This window comes from Phlebotomus papatasi, chromosome 3 (assembly GCF_024763615.1).
Source record: "Phlebotomus papatasi isolate M1 chromosome 3, Ppap_2.1, whole genome shotgun sequence".
Classification (NCBI taxonomy): domain Eukaryota; kingdom Metazoa; phylum Arthropoda; class Insecta; order Diptera; family Psychodidae; genus Phlebotomus; species Phlebotomus papatasi.
Window position 1 is genome coordinate 2,538,436 of NC_077224.1, and position 16,675 is coordinate 2,555,110.

General features: G+C 36.3%; 2 protein-coding genes across 2 annotated transcripts; both read right to left on the reverse strand.

Moving 5' to 3' along the window:
• Positions 1-78: 78 nt before the first annotated feature.
• On the reverse strand, positions 79-6,624 carry LOC129806450 (SUMO-conjugating enzyme UBC9-B). The gene is made up of 4 exons (XM_055855046.1): positions 6,420-6,624; positions 6,245-6,328; positions 5,968-6,169; positions 79-478 (listed from the first exon to the last, which is right to left on the reverse strand). The coding sequence occupies exons 1-4, from the start codon at positions 6,483-6,485 to the stop codon at positions 351-353; spliced, it is 480 nt and encodes a 159-aa protein (XP_055711021.1). The 5' UTR covers positions 6,486-6,624; the 3' UTR covers positions 79-350.
• A 7,107-nt stretch (positions 6,625-13,731) lies between these two features.
• Positions 13,732-16,049, reverse strand: LOC129806425 (luciferin 4-monooxygenase-like). The gene is made up of 5 exons (XM_055855009.1): positions 15,631-16,049; positions 15,378-15,570; positions 14,768-15,139; positions 14,454-14,712; positions 13,732-14,251 (listed from the first exon to the last, which is right to left on the reverse strand). The coding sequence occupies exons 1-5, from the start codon at positions 15,983-15,985 to the stop codon at positions 13,796-13,798; spliced, it is 1,635 nt and encodes a 544-aa protein (XP_055710984.1). The 5' UTR covers positions 15,986-16,049; the 3' UTR covers positions 13,732-13,795.
• Between the last annotated feature and the right edge of the window lie 626 nt (positions 16,050-16,675).

The following is a 16,675-nucleotide window of genomic DNA, read 5'->3' on the forward strand; positions in this document are numbered from 1 at the left end:
CTTTCCCCGCCTTCTTGAACTTTCTCTTTTGCAGATGTCCTCCCAAAAGTGAAAAGAGACTTTAAAAGAGAAATTAAATTAAAGAAAATAAAGAATCCTTTGCTATATTTTCTGTCACAAAAAAGAAACTTAATTTAATGGAAATTTGATCCTCTTAACGTTGTCGTCGGCGCTTGAAAAAGAAAGTAAATATAAAAAAAAAATTAAGAGGAAATCTTGGTGGAAAGGGCAGGTTTTTCCGGACAGAAATGTTTGTTTTTTTTTTTTTAAGATAAACTCTCTGAGACCCCCGGAAACCAAGCCCAACAGCGAGAGGATCCAGAAAAAAAAAGATAGTGAGATATCGGTTCTTATTCGGTGGCTGACATGGCTCTGGCCTGTGCTCGCACCCGTTTTTCATATTCTAGCCGATTCTGGCAGTAGATTGTATACGCTTCCGCCTGCGCAGGATCTTTGATATTGGGCTCCATGAGCAGTTCTGCATTCAACAAGAATTTTCAAAAAAAAAAAAAAGGAAAATAGAAACCTTTTACTGTCAATCCGGAAATTGGAATCTGAAAGAGAATTTCTGGCAACATTTTCGACAGAGCAAAAATTACGATTTTGGTCACTGAACTCTCACTGCAACTCATAAAAATATTGCATTACAAGTTTATTGTGCATTATTGATTTTGCTTGTGACATAATTATTAGAGGCATTTGACATTTGAAGAATTCACAGCTTTTGTAATTGATTGAAAGTGTAAAGACGAGGGAATGGGCTAAAACTTTGTGACAGTGCCATCTAGTGCAGGCAATACTGAAATGACCCCATAGCAAAATTCCGCGGAAATTCCAGTGGAAAACTTGCGTCCAAATCGCAAAATTCGCCGGAATTTGACGCAAAAATTCTACTAAGTTTTCCATGGAATTTGGAGCCGGTAATTCCATTGGAATCTTAGCTCTCCATGGAATTTCAAGTATGAACCACTGGAATTCCAGCGTTAAATTCCGCGGAAGATTTATATGGAAACTCACACGTGAAAGGTCCGCGGGATAAGCTGTAAAAATCGTATGGAAATTTCCACTATCTTTCCATAGGGTTTTATATGATTTTTTCCACTTTTTTTCTCGAATGTCAAACAAATAAAATGGTGTTGTGACAACATTGAAAATTTATTTCCAAACCTTCCGCAAACATTTTTAGTGACTCCTGCGACGAATTAAAATATAATTAATTATGCGACACTGCGTTTCGTGTAGATAATAGTGAACTGATTACATTAAATAGGTCGCTAAACTAAAATAATACTGTTTTTATGTCATTTAATATATAGTCATTCGAGGAGAGTTGGAACAGTGGGAGATATGGACCACTTCGCCTCCTGCCTACACTCTATGCACGATCTCCACCTCATTTGGTCTATTTGTGCCCTTCAACATTCTAATGAAAACCCCCACGTTACAGCCTTCCACCTTTAAAATTGTACGAGAAAATTGAAATTGAATTTTTTGGAAGTCTGAAAAATGGCCAAAAATTTTTATTTCGCCATAAGAATACGTGTATTTGGGGGTTGAGGAGAGATGGAACTTAATAGTTTTGGCAACACTTCCGGTGTGAATTTTAATCAATGCTCTTCAAAATCTTTTCAAGTAAATCTTAGAAATTATTCTCCCTAGATTTCCGGTAAGACTAACTTAATACACTCAGCGAAATTGCCATCGAAGTATATGAGCCACATATTCCACAAAATAAATCATTTATACTGAAAAAATAAAATAAACTGCAATAAATACAATGAAATAGTGTTCATGTCTAAAATCACTTCCCTCCTATTCTAAATTAACAAAATAAACTATAAATATTTTGCTAAAATTAGGAGTGTTCCATCTCACCCTCACTTTTTTTGAGTGCATCAAAATGCAACTTTTTTTTAATCCTATTTTTCGAATTGACTATTTTCGTCTAGGAATTTCTAATATTGATATCTTAAATTTAGAGTCTTCAAATGATAAACCAGTGAGATTCGTCTTTGTCTCACATTCAAAACGTATCCGCAATATTGAATATAAAAAAGGTGTTCCATCTCTCCTCGAATGACTATATATTTTAGGAAAAATTATTTTTTTTTATAAAATATTTTTTTATTGCTCAAAGTGTTAATTCGTTATTGCTGGTTTAGTAAAACATATTATAATCCTCGTAATCTTTGCTATTTCTTTAATATTCGGAAGTAAAATCATGAGGTGCATGTGACAGCTTAATTTTTTCTCCATTTTATTTTGGTGGAAAAATCCACATAAATTCCACGAGCATTTCCATGGATGTATTCTATATAAAAAATCCAGCATAAATCCAGTAATTTTCCTTGGAACGTATTATGGAAAATTCATATGGAATTTTTTAAGGAAAAATAGTGGAAAATTCCGAGGAATTTTTCGCTTGTTATTCCTATTCCGCTTTCTTTTGCTATGGGGGAAACTTAGGACAGAATCACATTGACAGCCGCAAAGTTTCACTTTAACACTTTAAAACCGGAACAAAAAAATCACGTGAAATACCAAACTGGTATAAAATGTCAGTGCAGATGTTCTCCCCAAAAAAACAATTTTCAATAGTTTTTCGTTCCGTAAGACTTCTACAGCCTAGGACTTATAAATTCATTTTCCAATAAATATTTTTCCATTTTCTTGTCATTTTTCTTTAAATTTTCTGAAAAATGACAGATTTTCGTAATAAAAAGCCAATTTCTATTCAATTTCCTTTTCCCTAGCAATTTGGCAAGGATCTTAGAACACATATCTATATATTTACCTGTTAAATTCTCGAATTCTCATATCGTCGGTTCAGAAGAAGTATATTGTAAGTCCAAAATGTATACTTTACAGGAAAGAGGTTTAAAGTTTGACAACTAAAAATTTATTTTCATTAATTTCACTGCAATTAGTATACTTTCAGCTTTTGAAACTATTTTACAATACTGACGCATTGAATATCTTCTAGTTAACGCTACTTTTAAGATATTTAAACTAAAATTATGGGCTAAAAACTCAATAATTGGGCACGCTGATTTTCAGTTTTTTTCTTGTAACTTTTGCAAGAATATCCTAATCAACATAAAATTTTGTGGGGATATAGATCTAAGGTTTCTGCATCCAATGATACCATCTTTTATACTATTGTAAGTAGATTTACAATAGTCTTCTTCGCAACCGACGATATAGTTTGTGCTTTTATTTAAGAAAATTTTATGTGAAATTCCAACAAGAAATCTAAAAAGAAAAACAAAGCGTAAAGTGAATTTCCACTTTATTTTTCTTTACAATACCACTCTACGAAAATTCTAGGTCTTATATTACTTCATTTTTAATAATTATTTTAACATTTTAACGTATTTTTTACGATTTTTTCGAATCATAACAAAACTCAAAACTGTTAACAGCGATCGCCAGTGTACCTCGGATCGGAAGGTTGTTCTGCGTATAGGCGGAACCCCAAAATAAAATATATTTTTAATAATTATTCGCTGCATTTTACCAATAATGACCTTTAGCTAAATGCATTATGTTGGTTCATATTTAATCAATAAACCCAATTTTATCGTTAAGTTTCTAACAAAATTGTTATTTTTTTACCTGTATTATTGAATCACTGTATCAAAGTCTTAGCCAGACATCCCCCATTCATCGTATCTTAAAATTTTACACGAGAATTTGTCTAACAGAATATGAGGAAATATGACTGATTAAAATGATTTACAAATCTGTCAATTGAAAAATTAATACTCAGTGATTCTAATTTCAATATCCATGCACTTTTTTAATTGTCTCGATAACAAATATTGAAAATAAATTATTGTTTTGCGAACAAATACGTTCTTTTTCACTTGTTCCTCGGATCGACACACTTGTTTTCGTGGAAAATTGTGTTCAGCGCGCTCAGCTGTAGTTTCACGACCATTATTGGAGGTTTTTGTTGTGAAGAAACCCTTTACCAGTGAGAGTGTTATGAAATTTAACAATTTTAGAACTGTATTGGTGTGAATATAAAGTACACAGTATAAGAGTGAAGAAAAACATTCATTGAAGCTTTGTAGAGTGATTTGGATGCCAACAAAGCAGAAGGATTCTCATAAAAAACGTCTGTCGATCCGTGGCTTACCCCCTTCCGATCGTGGAACACACTGCATCGTTGCATTTAACCCTTTAAGGACAATTGGATCACCGGTGACCCAAAAATGAAATTTTTCCTACGGCCATCTAAAGTTGTATCTTGCATTAAAAAGTCAGAAAAAACTATTTTTTTCGACTCCCATTTTTTGACCCTCTCGTCTTTAAAGTAGACTCTCTCAAATTCGGGCATTTGGGATCGAAATGTTACCCGAAATTCTGGCGTCAAACTGTTTGAAATGCAACGACTTTTTGTATATCTACATAGGGGAAAGGCTCATAATTTTGTCCAGTTTCTTATTTTGGACACTTTGAGGATAAAATTGGACACTATAAATAAATTGATTAAAATGATGGATTTTTATTCCAATATTTGATGAATAATGAATTCTATCTAAATATTTGTTCTTTTTGGAAGATTTTAACACTAAATACGTTAAATTTTGAATATGATTTGAATTGAAATTGCTTTGTTGAAAATTCAGTGTGAGTAATTGCTTACGAGAAATATGACAGAACTTTGTGTTTACTTCAGTCTTATTTAGCTGTGATAAAGTACTAACAATGTTTCTTCGCTTTTTTTGCGTGATATTATTAAATATTCATTGAATATTGTGTTGATTTACGTTAGTGGTGATTTGTACATTTGATCTGAAGTGAGATTTGCCTTGTGAATTAGATTTTTCGTGTGAAAAATGGGAAAGTTTCCAAGAGATTCACCAGAGAAGTGATACTCCTTATTTTGGACAGATCTTTTTCTCACGAAATTTCGTGAAGTTTTAGCTTTTGTGATGACTAGGTTGGACAAATGCCTGGAGAAACAAAGGAGCATCATCTCTACGAACGAGATGTAGCGAGAAATGCCTTGAAAGGCTCCCGGAAAGGCCAGGGAATGCGCGAATCCGCGCGTACTTGGAGTACCGAAGTCAACTCACTTTAATGAATGATATGTAAAGTTTCCGGACTTCTGTGACATTCTACGTTTCCCTTATATAAAAAGGAAGAGGACTTGGTAAGATTGGTTCATCAAATGAAGAACAATGGGCATCCTATTGAGGCGGATTAGCTGTCCAAATTTACAGCCAAGTTGTCCAAATTAATACCCAAGTTGTCCAAAATTCGAGTCAAATTCACCTCTACATATCAATTCATTTTTAAACGTATTAAAACTAATTTAGTAAAAACAAAGACAATAAACCCTTGCTAAGTTTCTATACAACCCTTTGGTAAAGAGTAAAAAATCAATTAGTATTGAAAATATCGAACTTCAAACTTGGAACATCGATGCTTATAAGCAGACTGTCCAAAATTATGAGCCTTTACCCTATTCTCTTCAAACCCTTTATCCAAGATAATTTAAAAAACGATTAATGGAATATTTGTAAAAGAAAATCTAGGAAAAGTGAACTACAAAGACTTTTACTGAGTAAAAAAAAATTAATAAAGCCAATGACCTATTTTGAACATATTGATAGAAGGAGTAGTTTGATGTGGAGGATCCATTGTGGAATGGTAATTGCTAAGGTGATTGCAGCCATATCTGTGATAAATTTAGTCATTCTGCGCAACGTGAAAACCACAATGACCTGCAATGGTGGAATAATGAGCTCCATCCGTCTCCCCAAATCTTCCTTTGATTGCAAAATCTTCCATCCCAAAAAAAAACCATGACCTCAATCTCAGTTGGCCATCAAATGAATCACTCGCCCGGCCAGTTTATACAGCCTACTTTGGCCTTTTGCATTTTGTTTTTTGACCAAAAAATCTCAATATTTTGCTCTGTAAACATTGCCAAAAGGAATGAGAAAGGGGTCCTACCTTGGATGCCCAGAAGGATCTGTTTGATGGTAATCGCCGGACGCCAGTCCTTCTCCTCGTCCAAGAGGGAGAGGCAGACGGTGCCGGAGGGGTAGACGTTGGGATGAAAGAGTGGTGGCTCGAATTTGCACTTGGGTGGACTCGTGGGGAAGTCATCTTTGAAGATCATTCGGAGCCTAAACAGGCCACCCTCCCATGGCGTCTGCAACACAAAAAGACACTCTCACAGAATGTTCTCGAACGAAGGTGCTCCGCCCGCCCCCCAGGTAAAACTTACCCCCTTCTTTCCGGGAATGGCACATTCCCAAACCATAAGATTGAGACTGCCATCGGGATTTTTCGTGGGGCGCGCCACAAAGCCCTGCAAAAAGGATGCCCCAAATGTCAAACGTGTCGTGGGAAGCCTCCGGAGACAAAAGATGGTCTCGCGCGAGAAAAAAGGAAAAACTTACAAATGGATGATCTTTTCTCCATGCCTTCCTCTCTTCACCCAGACGCGCAATTGCTATTCCAGACATTATTCTGCACAAGTCTCACGGCAATTTCAATACTAAATATCACACACTGTGGTGGAAAATACGGGTTTAATTTCACGCTGAAAATCGCACCAAAACGCTTTTACTGTGCTTCTCCGACCAATATGGCCTTTCGAAATTATCTTCGAAAATATGGCGACAAATTCCATGGTAAATTTGGCCGGTGCGGCTCACAACTCACTCCCGCGCTCTTAAACTCATCGACATTTTAAATTCAAAAAAAGAAGCGTTAGTGAACCCTAACCTTTAAATCAAGTCTTTAACTCTTTCGCGTCCCACTTTTATTCAATAAAAATGAAAACAATGAACAAAACCAGTAGAAGATCTTATATCTGGGCTTCGAAAAGCCAACAGAGTCTGATTTGATGTATTTCTTGCCTCTACGAACGATACGAACAAAAAAAGCCTAAAAAATTAAGTAATTTTTCTGACAATACTAATGAATGATCACAGGAACCACTACTAAAGGAAAAAGTCATTTTTGCATTCAAATCTGGCAACCCTAAAAAAGTGGCTGATGTTGCATTTATTTTTTAATGTTTTTAGGAATTTGATTTATTCTTGTGCAATTCTTCGTGCCTAACTTTGTTGAGAGAGAGCTAATAAAGTTAAAAAATATGATAATTGTGATAAATTTGTGAAATTTGCAGGTTTTTTCGAGACCAAAAGACAATGGGTTAACGAACACAGATAGAAAATTGGAAAATTTTAATCTTTCTTGTAACTTTTTTATTCTTTTCTTCTTTTCCAAAGAAAAAGAAACTATTCTAGAATCCTTACAGTGCAAAGGATGTGAAATTTTTACAATTCTTGAAGGACAAAAAGGAATTTCTTTCTAGTCAATGACACTTCTGGTCATATAATGGAATTAGTTTCTGTGTCCGGAAGGCTTACTAACAGTACACGGATTGTCTGGGAGGCTACCTAGAACTTCTAGGGCCTCTTCCCAAGAAGATAGAGTATCAGGATGTCTAAAAAAAGCCAGCAAGAGCCTCAAAACAGATGACAAATACGATCTGCAGGGCAATTTTCGAGGGCAGTTTTCACACTAAAAAAAACACAAGAAAAAACAGTAAAATTCACAGAATTTTCCCACAAATCACTTCACTGACCACTTCTTTAATAAGTTTTGATGAATTAATTACGGAAGTTCACTTACTTCCGTGCAAAATTACGTGAAAAACATCAAGAGAAATGTGCTAAAGGGCACTGTCCGCCATCTTCTATTTGACAACTGAAACTTCTTGCGGTGCATTTCTTCGAGCAAAGCAAGCACTTTTTCAAGACATTTTCCTGAGGATTTTTCACGGACAATATAAAAAATAAATAGTCACAAATGCTTCCAAAACTCTCCAACTTTCTTTTCTAATTCATAAATCACCGATATTCAACGTCATTTTCATAATTTTCCACGAATTATGAAATGTTGCAAAAGTCGCTGGGTGACCCATATTTAGCCCATTTTTACTATCAAATCACGTCTTTTAACCAATTCTATGTCACTAAACTAATTCTAAAAACTATTTTCTTTATGTTTACACCAATTTTTATTGGAATTTCATTAATTGAACTTCATGAATTGGCTTTAAAAATCAATCTCGGCGATGTTTTTTTTCAAATCCTGGCGACGACCACTACAAAAGCAGAAAAACGGCTTTTTCCTTCTATGTTGGTTCCTCTGGAATGATAATATTCAATCTAATGAAACGAATGAAACATATTATGTTTGAGTATTGTAGTTTCTTTTCCCAAAATGGTTTTGCTTAAAAAAAAATTGGAAGTATAAAAAATATTTAAAATTAATTTTCATTATGAGAATTTAAAAATTCGTCATTTTTTAGCTTTAAAATTTACTATAGCAAATAGCTGGAGACTTCCAAAAAATATCCTAGATTTCTTCAACCTTCTACTTTGCAGTTACGTACAAACATATGGAAAAAAATCACTTTAGGTAGTCAGGAAAAATTATTTTCTTTATGGGACACCGGTGTTCCAATCGTCCTTAAAGGGTTAACAGTTGCCTTTAATAACTGCATAAGGTACATTTGTGCTCTGGGTCCCCGTGATCACAATACTCCACATAGGTACGTGTTTGTCGGATGCGACTTGCCATCCTTCCTTCAGATGCGTGCCATTGTTTACCTGCACCACCTGATATCGACGGGATCCCCGGAATACCTGGCTTCCCTTTTGATGAGGGGGAGGAGGTTCGGAAAGGGTTCGGGGGTTCATTGTGCCAAGGGCGGAGCAGGACACATTTTATGAAACGTTATTCGTCAGGGGAGTGTCATTATATAATTTTCTTCCCCGTGAGGCCTGTACGGTACCATGAGAAATCCAGAGACACTTCCAGACTGGGCTTGACCAGTGACATTTTTTTTCTTTCTTATTTCTATCCTTTCTTATCTTTTCTCTTACTCTTTCTTTCTTCTTTTTCTTTTTAAAATTTTATCTTTTGCATATTTGCTTGCCACGCATTTGTAAGAGTGTTGTACCCTGTTTGTAGTGGTTTTTTTTTTAAATAAATTGAAATTGAAATAAATAGATGAATTTTTTGAAAAGATTTTTTTTATTTATTACGGTGGCGCGGGGAGCCCCTGTCAAACACACATCTTAACTGTCACTGAATTTAAATTCATTACAAACTCTAAATTGAAAATTAGAATTCAAATCAGGAAAGAGCAAAGACACTAATTATAACAAATTCGACAGGATGCCGAATTTTCCGTTCCCCATTTTGAGCCAAAAATTTTGCATGACCTTCCGCGAAGCAAGAAAACAATAACAAAATGTATTTTCATTTCTGTCGGACTATTTTTTCAAAGTAATTGAAGAACTAAAGTAACTAAAGTAACTAAAAATCCATTCCCGACAGCAATTCGGATAACAATTGCCCAGAAATAAATAATCTAAAATCACTCAATTTGCGTATGATGTATAATGCCATGGTAAGGAATGGGTTAAAGATTTCATCCAAGGGGAGAAGGATTAGTTAGAAATGGTGTACAGGGTGTACAGTACAGACATCAAAGATTTCTTATACATTTTTAAAAATTCTTTAGATGTTGGAGCTCAGACCCCTAACTAACAGATTTCAAACATCAGAATCAGAACTATAACTTCATGTCATTCTCTTTACGCCATCTTGGCAAAGAAAAAGAAAAGTAGTGTTTTTATGGTTGAACTAAACGTCGAAGATGCTCCCGCGAACAAAACTCACCCCATTTATAGTCTTAAACGCTTTATACACCATGTCGTCGAGGTGGAGCAACCCCACAAGAGGAGAATCCCTATTCAATGTTTTAATTGTCAGGAGTATGGCCATACAAAAAATAGGTGCAATTTAAGCCCTATTTGTGCTATTTGTAGCGGCCGCCATAGTACCGTTAGTTGTCCCGCGGATAAACGGGATTCCTCTGCGAAAAAGTGCAACAATTGCGGAGAAAATCACACTGCGAACTGGAGGGGTTGCGTGGTTTATCACGAATTTCTCGAGAGAATGAATCCGCGCCAAAGACGTGAGCAAAGAATTGTAAATAATGAGTACCGAATAAATCGAAACCGCGATCAGGAGTCTACTCCCCAAGAAAATACGCGAAGACACCCAACTTATGCTAACGTCACAGCCAATAAGAATCAACAAATCCCATCAAATCCCAAGAGTGAAATTATCAGTTTGAGTGAGGTTATGAAATTATTGATGATGACACAGGCTAACATGGCCACACTCCAAAATAATTTATCAGAAATGATGAAAAGACAAAACTCGATGGAAGAGAGTATAAAATCACTCACTCTCTCAATTCGCCAACTTCTCCGTAAACCATGAACAGTCTCAAAATTGTTTTATGGAACGCTAACGGACTCTCCCAACATAAATTAGAAGTCAAAGCTTTTTTACGTGAACAAAACATAGATGTTATGCTGATCTCCGAGACTCATTTCACCAATAAGAACTTTTTTGCTATCAGAGGATATATTACTTACTCCACAAATCACCCAGACAAAAAAGCTCATGGGGGCACGGCTATTATTATTAAAAGGGGTATAAAACACTATCAGTTGCAAAACTTATGCGAGAAACACATGCAGGCTACTAACATCTTCATCAATGATATTGTGGGAGGGTTTGCTCTATCGTCAGTCTATTGTCCTCCAAGGTTTTCAATCAGTGAAGAACAATTCTCTGGTTTCTTTAAATCACTCGGAGATAGATTCCTCGTGGGTGGGGACTTCAACGCCAAAAACACCTTCTGGGGCTCCCGGCTATGCAATCCTAGGGGAATAAAACTATATAAATCAATATGCTCCAACAAACTGAACTGTGTTTCGACAGGAAAACCCACTTATTGGCCTACAGACAGAAGGAAAATTCCAGATTTGTTGGATTTTGCCATCACAAAGAATATTAATGACAAAATGACTTTTGCCGAGCCATGTTTTGATCTATCTTCAGACCATTCCCCAGTCTTTGTGAATATAGCTACGCAACCTATGAGCTCTAATGGTACAGTGGGCCTCACAAATGTTAAAACAGATTGGAAAAAATATTCGAAACTTCTTGAAACTGGATGCGATTTAGACATTCGTCTTAAAACACCCAATGAAATCGATAAGGCTGTTGAGAATTTTACTGATCTGCTATGCAATGCAGCTATTGAAGCAACACCAAAATTTAAATCCTGCAGCAAATCAATGAAGAACCTCCGAGAACCCCTTCGTGAGCTACTGACTCGTAAAAGAGCTTGCCAGAAAAAATTTCAATTAACAAGAGACCCAAACGATAAGAAGGAACTCAATTCTCTTACCAGATCCGTTAAAATCGCTCTAAAAAGATTAAGGGATGATCAAATTTACAATTATTTAAGTAGTCTGACTCCTGATGCGTCTAGTGATTATTCACTTTGGAAAGCAACGAAAAACCTTAAGAGACCTAAAATTTCAGACCCACCCCTTAGAAAAGACTGTGGGGCTTGGGTTAGAAGTTCTGAGGAAAAAGCGGAGTTGTTTGCATCGCACCTAGAAAAAGTTTTTGACTCTCCTCAGGCTCGTGTCGATTTGAGCAATAATGCGGTTTTTCTTTCTGAGCCTGATAAGCTTCCTATTAAATGCACTGTCAAGGGGATTAGTTCTTTGATAAATCGTTCTATTAACGTTAAAAAATCTCCAGGCCTGGATAGGGTATCAGGCAAAATGGTCAAAAGCATGCCTCCAGTCTGTACTAGACTACTTGTATACATCTTTAACGCAATTTTTAGAGTGGGATATTTTCCTAAGTCCTGGAAGATTGCGTCCATTCGCATGATCCCTAAACCTGGCAAGAATGAAACTGAGGTGGTCTCCTATAGGCCCATAAGCCTTCTACCAATTCTGTCAAAATTGTGTGAACGAGTAATTATGAGCGATCTTTCCCCTGTACTGGCCGAACGAAACCTTATCCCTGACCACCAGTTTGGATGCAGAGCTTCACACACCACAGTTCAACAAGTACATAGAGTCATTGCTGAAGTTCAGGAAGCTTTAGAGGGCAAAAAGTATTGCTCTGCGGTCTTCTTAGACATTGCTCAGGCATTTGATAAGATATGGCATGAGGGATTGCTCTTCAAGATCAAGGAAAAATTGCCTACTAGATTTCATGATGTGTTGGAGTCATATTTGAAAGACAGATTTTTTCATGTAAAGGTCCAGTCAGATCTTTCAACATCTCGACCAATTAAAGCAGGGGTCCCACAAGGTAGTGTCCTTGGACCTACCCTTTATATGCTATTTATGGCTGATCTGCCTACCTCAAAATATGTTAAAACTGCAACATACGTGGATGACACAGCTCTACTTTCAACTCATGTTAACCCAAATACTGCTTCTCGGGAGCTTCAAGAGCATCTGAACACTCTTGAAATCTGGTTCAACAATTGGGGCATCAGAGTCAACGAAGGAAAGTCAGTACATGTAACCTTTACTTTGAAACGAAGGTCTTGCCCTAAAGTGAAGTTAAATAACATCCAAATACCTCAAAAAAATGAAGTCAAATATCTCGGCCTGCACCTAGATAAAAAATTAAATTGGAAGTGTCACATTAAGGCTAAGATCGCACAAATGAGAATTAAGGAGCGCAGTCTCTATTGGCTCATGCGTAGGAATTCTCCCGTCTCCCTGAAATCCAAAGTTATGTTATACAAGGCTATCATTGTTCCTATTTGGACCTACGGAATCCAAATTTGGGGTACCACCAGCGAAACAAATTTGAAAATGTTGCAAGCCTACCAATCCAAAGTTTTGAGAAAGTTGGCGAACGCGGATTGGTACATCAAAAACGACACAATTCACCGTGACCTTCATGTTCTCTCTGTTAAGGAACAGATTCTTCGGCTCAGTCCATGTTATATTCAAAAACTTGAGTGCCACCAAAACGTACTTGCACAGCGCTTGCCATTCAAGCGTTATAGACGATTAAAGCGCGTTGACCCACTGGACCTCCCCTCAAGGTGGCCTTCGGTGGTGTGATTTAGTATCGAGGTTTTGGACCTGGATTTGATGTAGTGAGCGATGTTCTTTGCAATTATGACAATGGTCATTGTTGCATCTGATTTCCACCTTTTGTATTATTGTGAAATAATTTACTGAATGTCTCATAATGATGACAGATTGTAAATAAATTTATTGTAAAATAGTGAAAAAAAAAATCTTGGCAAACATTTTTTTCTCACTACACTTCCGTCAGTGAAGTGAGAAGCCACGTGCATTTTGTTAAAGCTTTTTATTTATTAAATCTTGTGAAATCATCAAAAAATTTGTCCTTCAAACCCGATAACCATTCTCGCATTCAACAGGTAATACAAGAGTCCCTTCCCGGTGTCTCGGCAGAGTTCCTTACTCAAAATTCTTCATTCTTTCAATTAGGTAACCCAAAGTCTTGTTGCCGGAGTCCCAGAAGAGAGAATTCTAACGAATTTTATTATTTCACAAATAGGTAAATACAGTAAAGAAAAGTTTTTTTTTAAAGAAAATTTACAAGTAAAAGGAAATGCTAATTTTATAGGCAATCCCGTAGGTTAAAATCTTTAAAATCATCTTGGGGTCTAAATGGGGAGTAATACGACACATAATCTCTTATCCTCAATTCCATCTAAGAATATGTTTTGTTTAAAAAAAAATATCTTTGACCCCCAATTTTTGACCTTCTCGTATCCTTGGTTAACCTAACCTAGCATTTTAAAATAACGATAACTAAGAAAACAGTGCCTATTATAGATTTATTGAAAAAAATGAATACGATAGCAATGCATTAATTCTTAGTTATTTGTGTTTCTCTCTTTGTACAATTTCGTAGCCATCTCCTTGACCAAATTCTTCTTAACCTTCCCGGACGGTGTCACGGGAACGCTGTCCACAAAGTAAATCCCTCCACGAAGACGCTTCGGATCGCTCAAATTTTTCTCAATCAGAGATGAAATCTCTTCAGCCGTTACGGAAGATCCATCTTGACGAACGACAACAGCAGCTGGGAGATCAATGGAGACGGGATGAGGAACTCCTATGACAACTGCTTGAAGCACTCCAGGAATGCTGAGTATGAGGTTTTCAATCTCAATGGGAGCTACGCCAAAGTTATTGTACTTCAGGATGTCTTTACTTCGACCAACAATGCGCAGAAGACCATCTTCATCGAAACAACCAATGTCTCCGCTATGTACCCATCCTTCTTTGTCAAAAGTTTTAGCAGTCTCCTCAGGATTGTTGTAGTATCCCTTTGAAATGAATTAAGGTTGCTTTATTTTTTCTTACCTTGATAGCCTATAGTTAGAAATTTAAAAATAACTTAACCTATATGATCGCAAACTTTAACCTAGAAAATCGGATTGGAAAATTAAAATTGACATAAAGAATAAACGGAAAACTAGGTTATATCAATTTGAGGTTAACTTGAACATAACCTCTCTTAATGGTTACCTGAGACATGTGCTCCCATTTAACGCACAATTCTCCTTCCTCTCCAATACCCAATTTTTCTCCATTATCATCCAGGATCTTAACCTGAATTCCAGCCAATAAATAACCGGCGGAATATTGCAGAGCTCTGGGAGGTTCTCGAGATAAAAATCCCACTTCTGACATTCCATAGCCGTTGCAAATGCTTCCGTTTCTGAGATATTTTTTAGTTGTTGTCCACAATGATTCAGGCAGGGCGCTTCCCACACAAACATAGTACCTGGATAGTAAATTATTGCAAAAATCGATTTATAATCTGCTAAGAAAAAGTATACTTGACACTGTCCATCGTGCTGTCATCCAGGAGTTTATAATTGAGGATTTCTGATAGTTGCAGAGGGCCTGTAAAGAGAATCTTAGGCCGATACTCCAAGATCATTCGATGGTAAAGATCCGGCGTAAAAGGATCAGTTGTGATTATCCGGGTGATTCCTGTTAAGCTGCCCGTCAGTAAGGTCAGGAGCCCGGAATACCAGTAAATAGAGCTGAAGCAAATGATAGAGGCTGGTCGTTCTACATCATCTGTGAAGCCATAACTCGCTTGAAAGAGGAGACTTCCACTGCTTAAGGATACCCCCTTAGGAAGCCCAGTTGTTCCCGAAGAGCAGATAATAACAGCACAAGTCTTACTGTCCACTTCAGGAGGTCTTCAGGAAGTACGGAAATTGTTAGAGTAATTTATTTGAAATTTATCAGGCTATAAATACATGTTCTTAACACAAACCCAGAACTGAAGGCTGATAAGAAGATGAAAACAATTTAAAAAGCTATTTATAAGTCAGTTGGCCAGTTGAAGAATATTTCAAAAATGTATTTACGATCTTGTTTATGATAAGGTGATAAGATAAAGGCATGAATTGCAAATCTAAGCTCAATTGCTTTTACCTGAAATCATGCAGATCTTCGTGATTTACGAGAAAATCATCAATATGAAGAAGATCAGCCAATTTCGCGCCAAAAACGATGATCTTTGGATTGATCTTCAACACTCCAAGAGCCTCCCTGAGGAGATCAACCTTCTCCCTTTCGCAGAAGATGAATTTAGGACGCGTGATTCCAAACATGTGGACAATCTCATCTGGAAATTATTCCACAGTTTCACTTCAAAATCTCAGCCTCAAAACGATCTTGGACCAACCTTTGCTAAATTGAAAATCAAGGGCATTTATTGGTGCGGCAAGAAGAAAAGCTGCCAAAACTGCAGAAGCGATTTTCTCATTATTCCTAGACAGAAATCCCACTACATCACCTTGAGAACAACCGATTTTCTGAAGATTTGCGGCGATTTTCAAAGTTTCATCGTGAATCTCTCGATTGGTTTTACGAACAGCGCTATTGTCACTGATCTGAGCCACAAAATCCGGATTTTTGTCCAACATGTACAAAATAGCTCTTCCAAGGGACATTTTCGGGTTGAATATCATGGGTTTATGTACTCCTGACCATATTTTTGTCCTTTTATCGAACAATGTAGCTTCGAAAATGTTATTCATGGTTAACGGATTTAAAATTGCGAACTGTACTCCAAGACAAATTATCTCAAACTGACTAGAAAAGATCTGCATACTCATAATATATAATTTTCCACGACAAAACATGCATTATCATATCAGCTAGTTTATTTACTACGATTGATTATGTAATCTGTAATCAGTGCAATTTGCTTTTGCAGTGTGCACGATGGCCTTCACCGTGAAATTTATATATTTTTTTTTAGAATTTTAGTGTCTGTATAGTTTCAGATACAGATTGACAAAACAATTTATCTAAATAAAATAATTGTAAGGACTAGGGTAAGTGTGCCAAATTTCTGCCATCTTTATATTTCGGACACTTTGAGTGCAATTTCGGCCAAGCAATTAAACGAATTGTAAATTATGGATTTAATCTTCGAATAGTCAATGAATTTATTTTAGGGTGTATTAACACAAAAAACAAGATACTCAGTGTGGAAGAAGTCTTACAAAAAATGTGATAGATCGCTTGTGTTTCTAGCAGTCTTGTAATTTGTGATGAAATGCAGAGGGTTTTCCTTCGATGTTTTTTTTTATGAAAATTGATTAATTTTCATTAAAGATTCTTTCTGTTTAAGTTAGTGAATCATTCACTAAATTTCGGATAAAATTTCCAAGCTGGATCCTGTATTTCGCGTAAAAAAGTAGATACTTTGTGAGCGTCTCTCC

Excerpts from the sequence above, each read along its gene's own strand:
- LOC129806450 (XM_055855046.1), bottom strand. The coding sequence starts at position 6,485 with ATGTCTGGAATAGCAATTGCGCGTCTGGGTGAAGAGAGGAAGGCATGG. Across the intron at positions 6,170-6,244 it reads CCATTCCCGGAAAGAAGGGG|ACGCCATGGGAGGGTGGCCT; the intron begins GTAAGTTTTACC and ends TTTGTGTTGCAG. Across the intron at positions 479-5,967 it reads GATCCTTCTGGGCATCCAAG|AACTGCTCATGGAGCCCAAT; the intron begins GTAGGACCCCTT and ends TGTTGAATGCAG.
- LOC129806425 (XM_055855009.1), bottom strand. The coding sequence starts at position 15,985 with ATGAATAACATTTTCGAAGCTACATTGTTCGATAAAAGGACAAAAATA. Across the intron at positions 15,571-15,630 it reads TGATTTTCAATTTAGCAAAG|ATGAGATTGTCCACATGTTT; the intron begins GTTGGTCCAAGA and ends AATAATTTCCAG. Across the intron at positions 14,252-14,453 it reads AATGGGAGCACATGTCTCAG|GGATACTACAACAATCCTGA; the intron begins GTAACCATTAAG and ends TTCATTTCAAAG.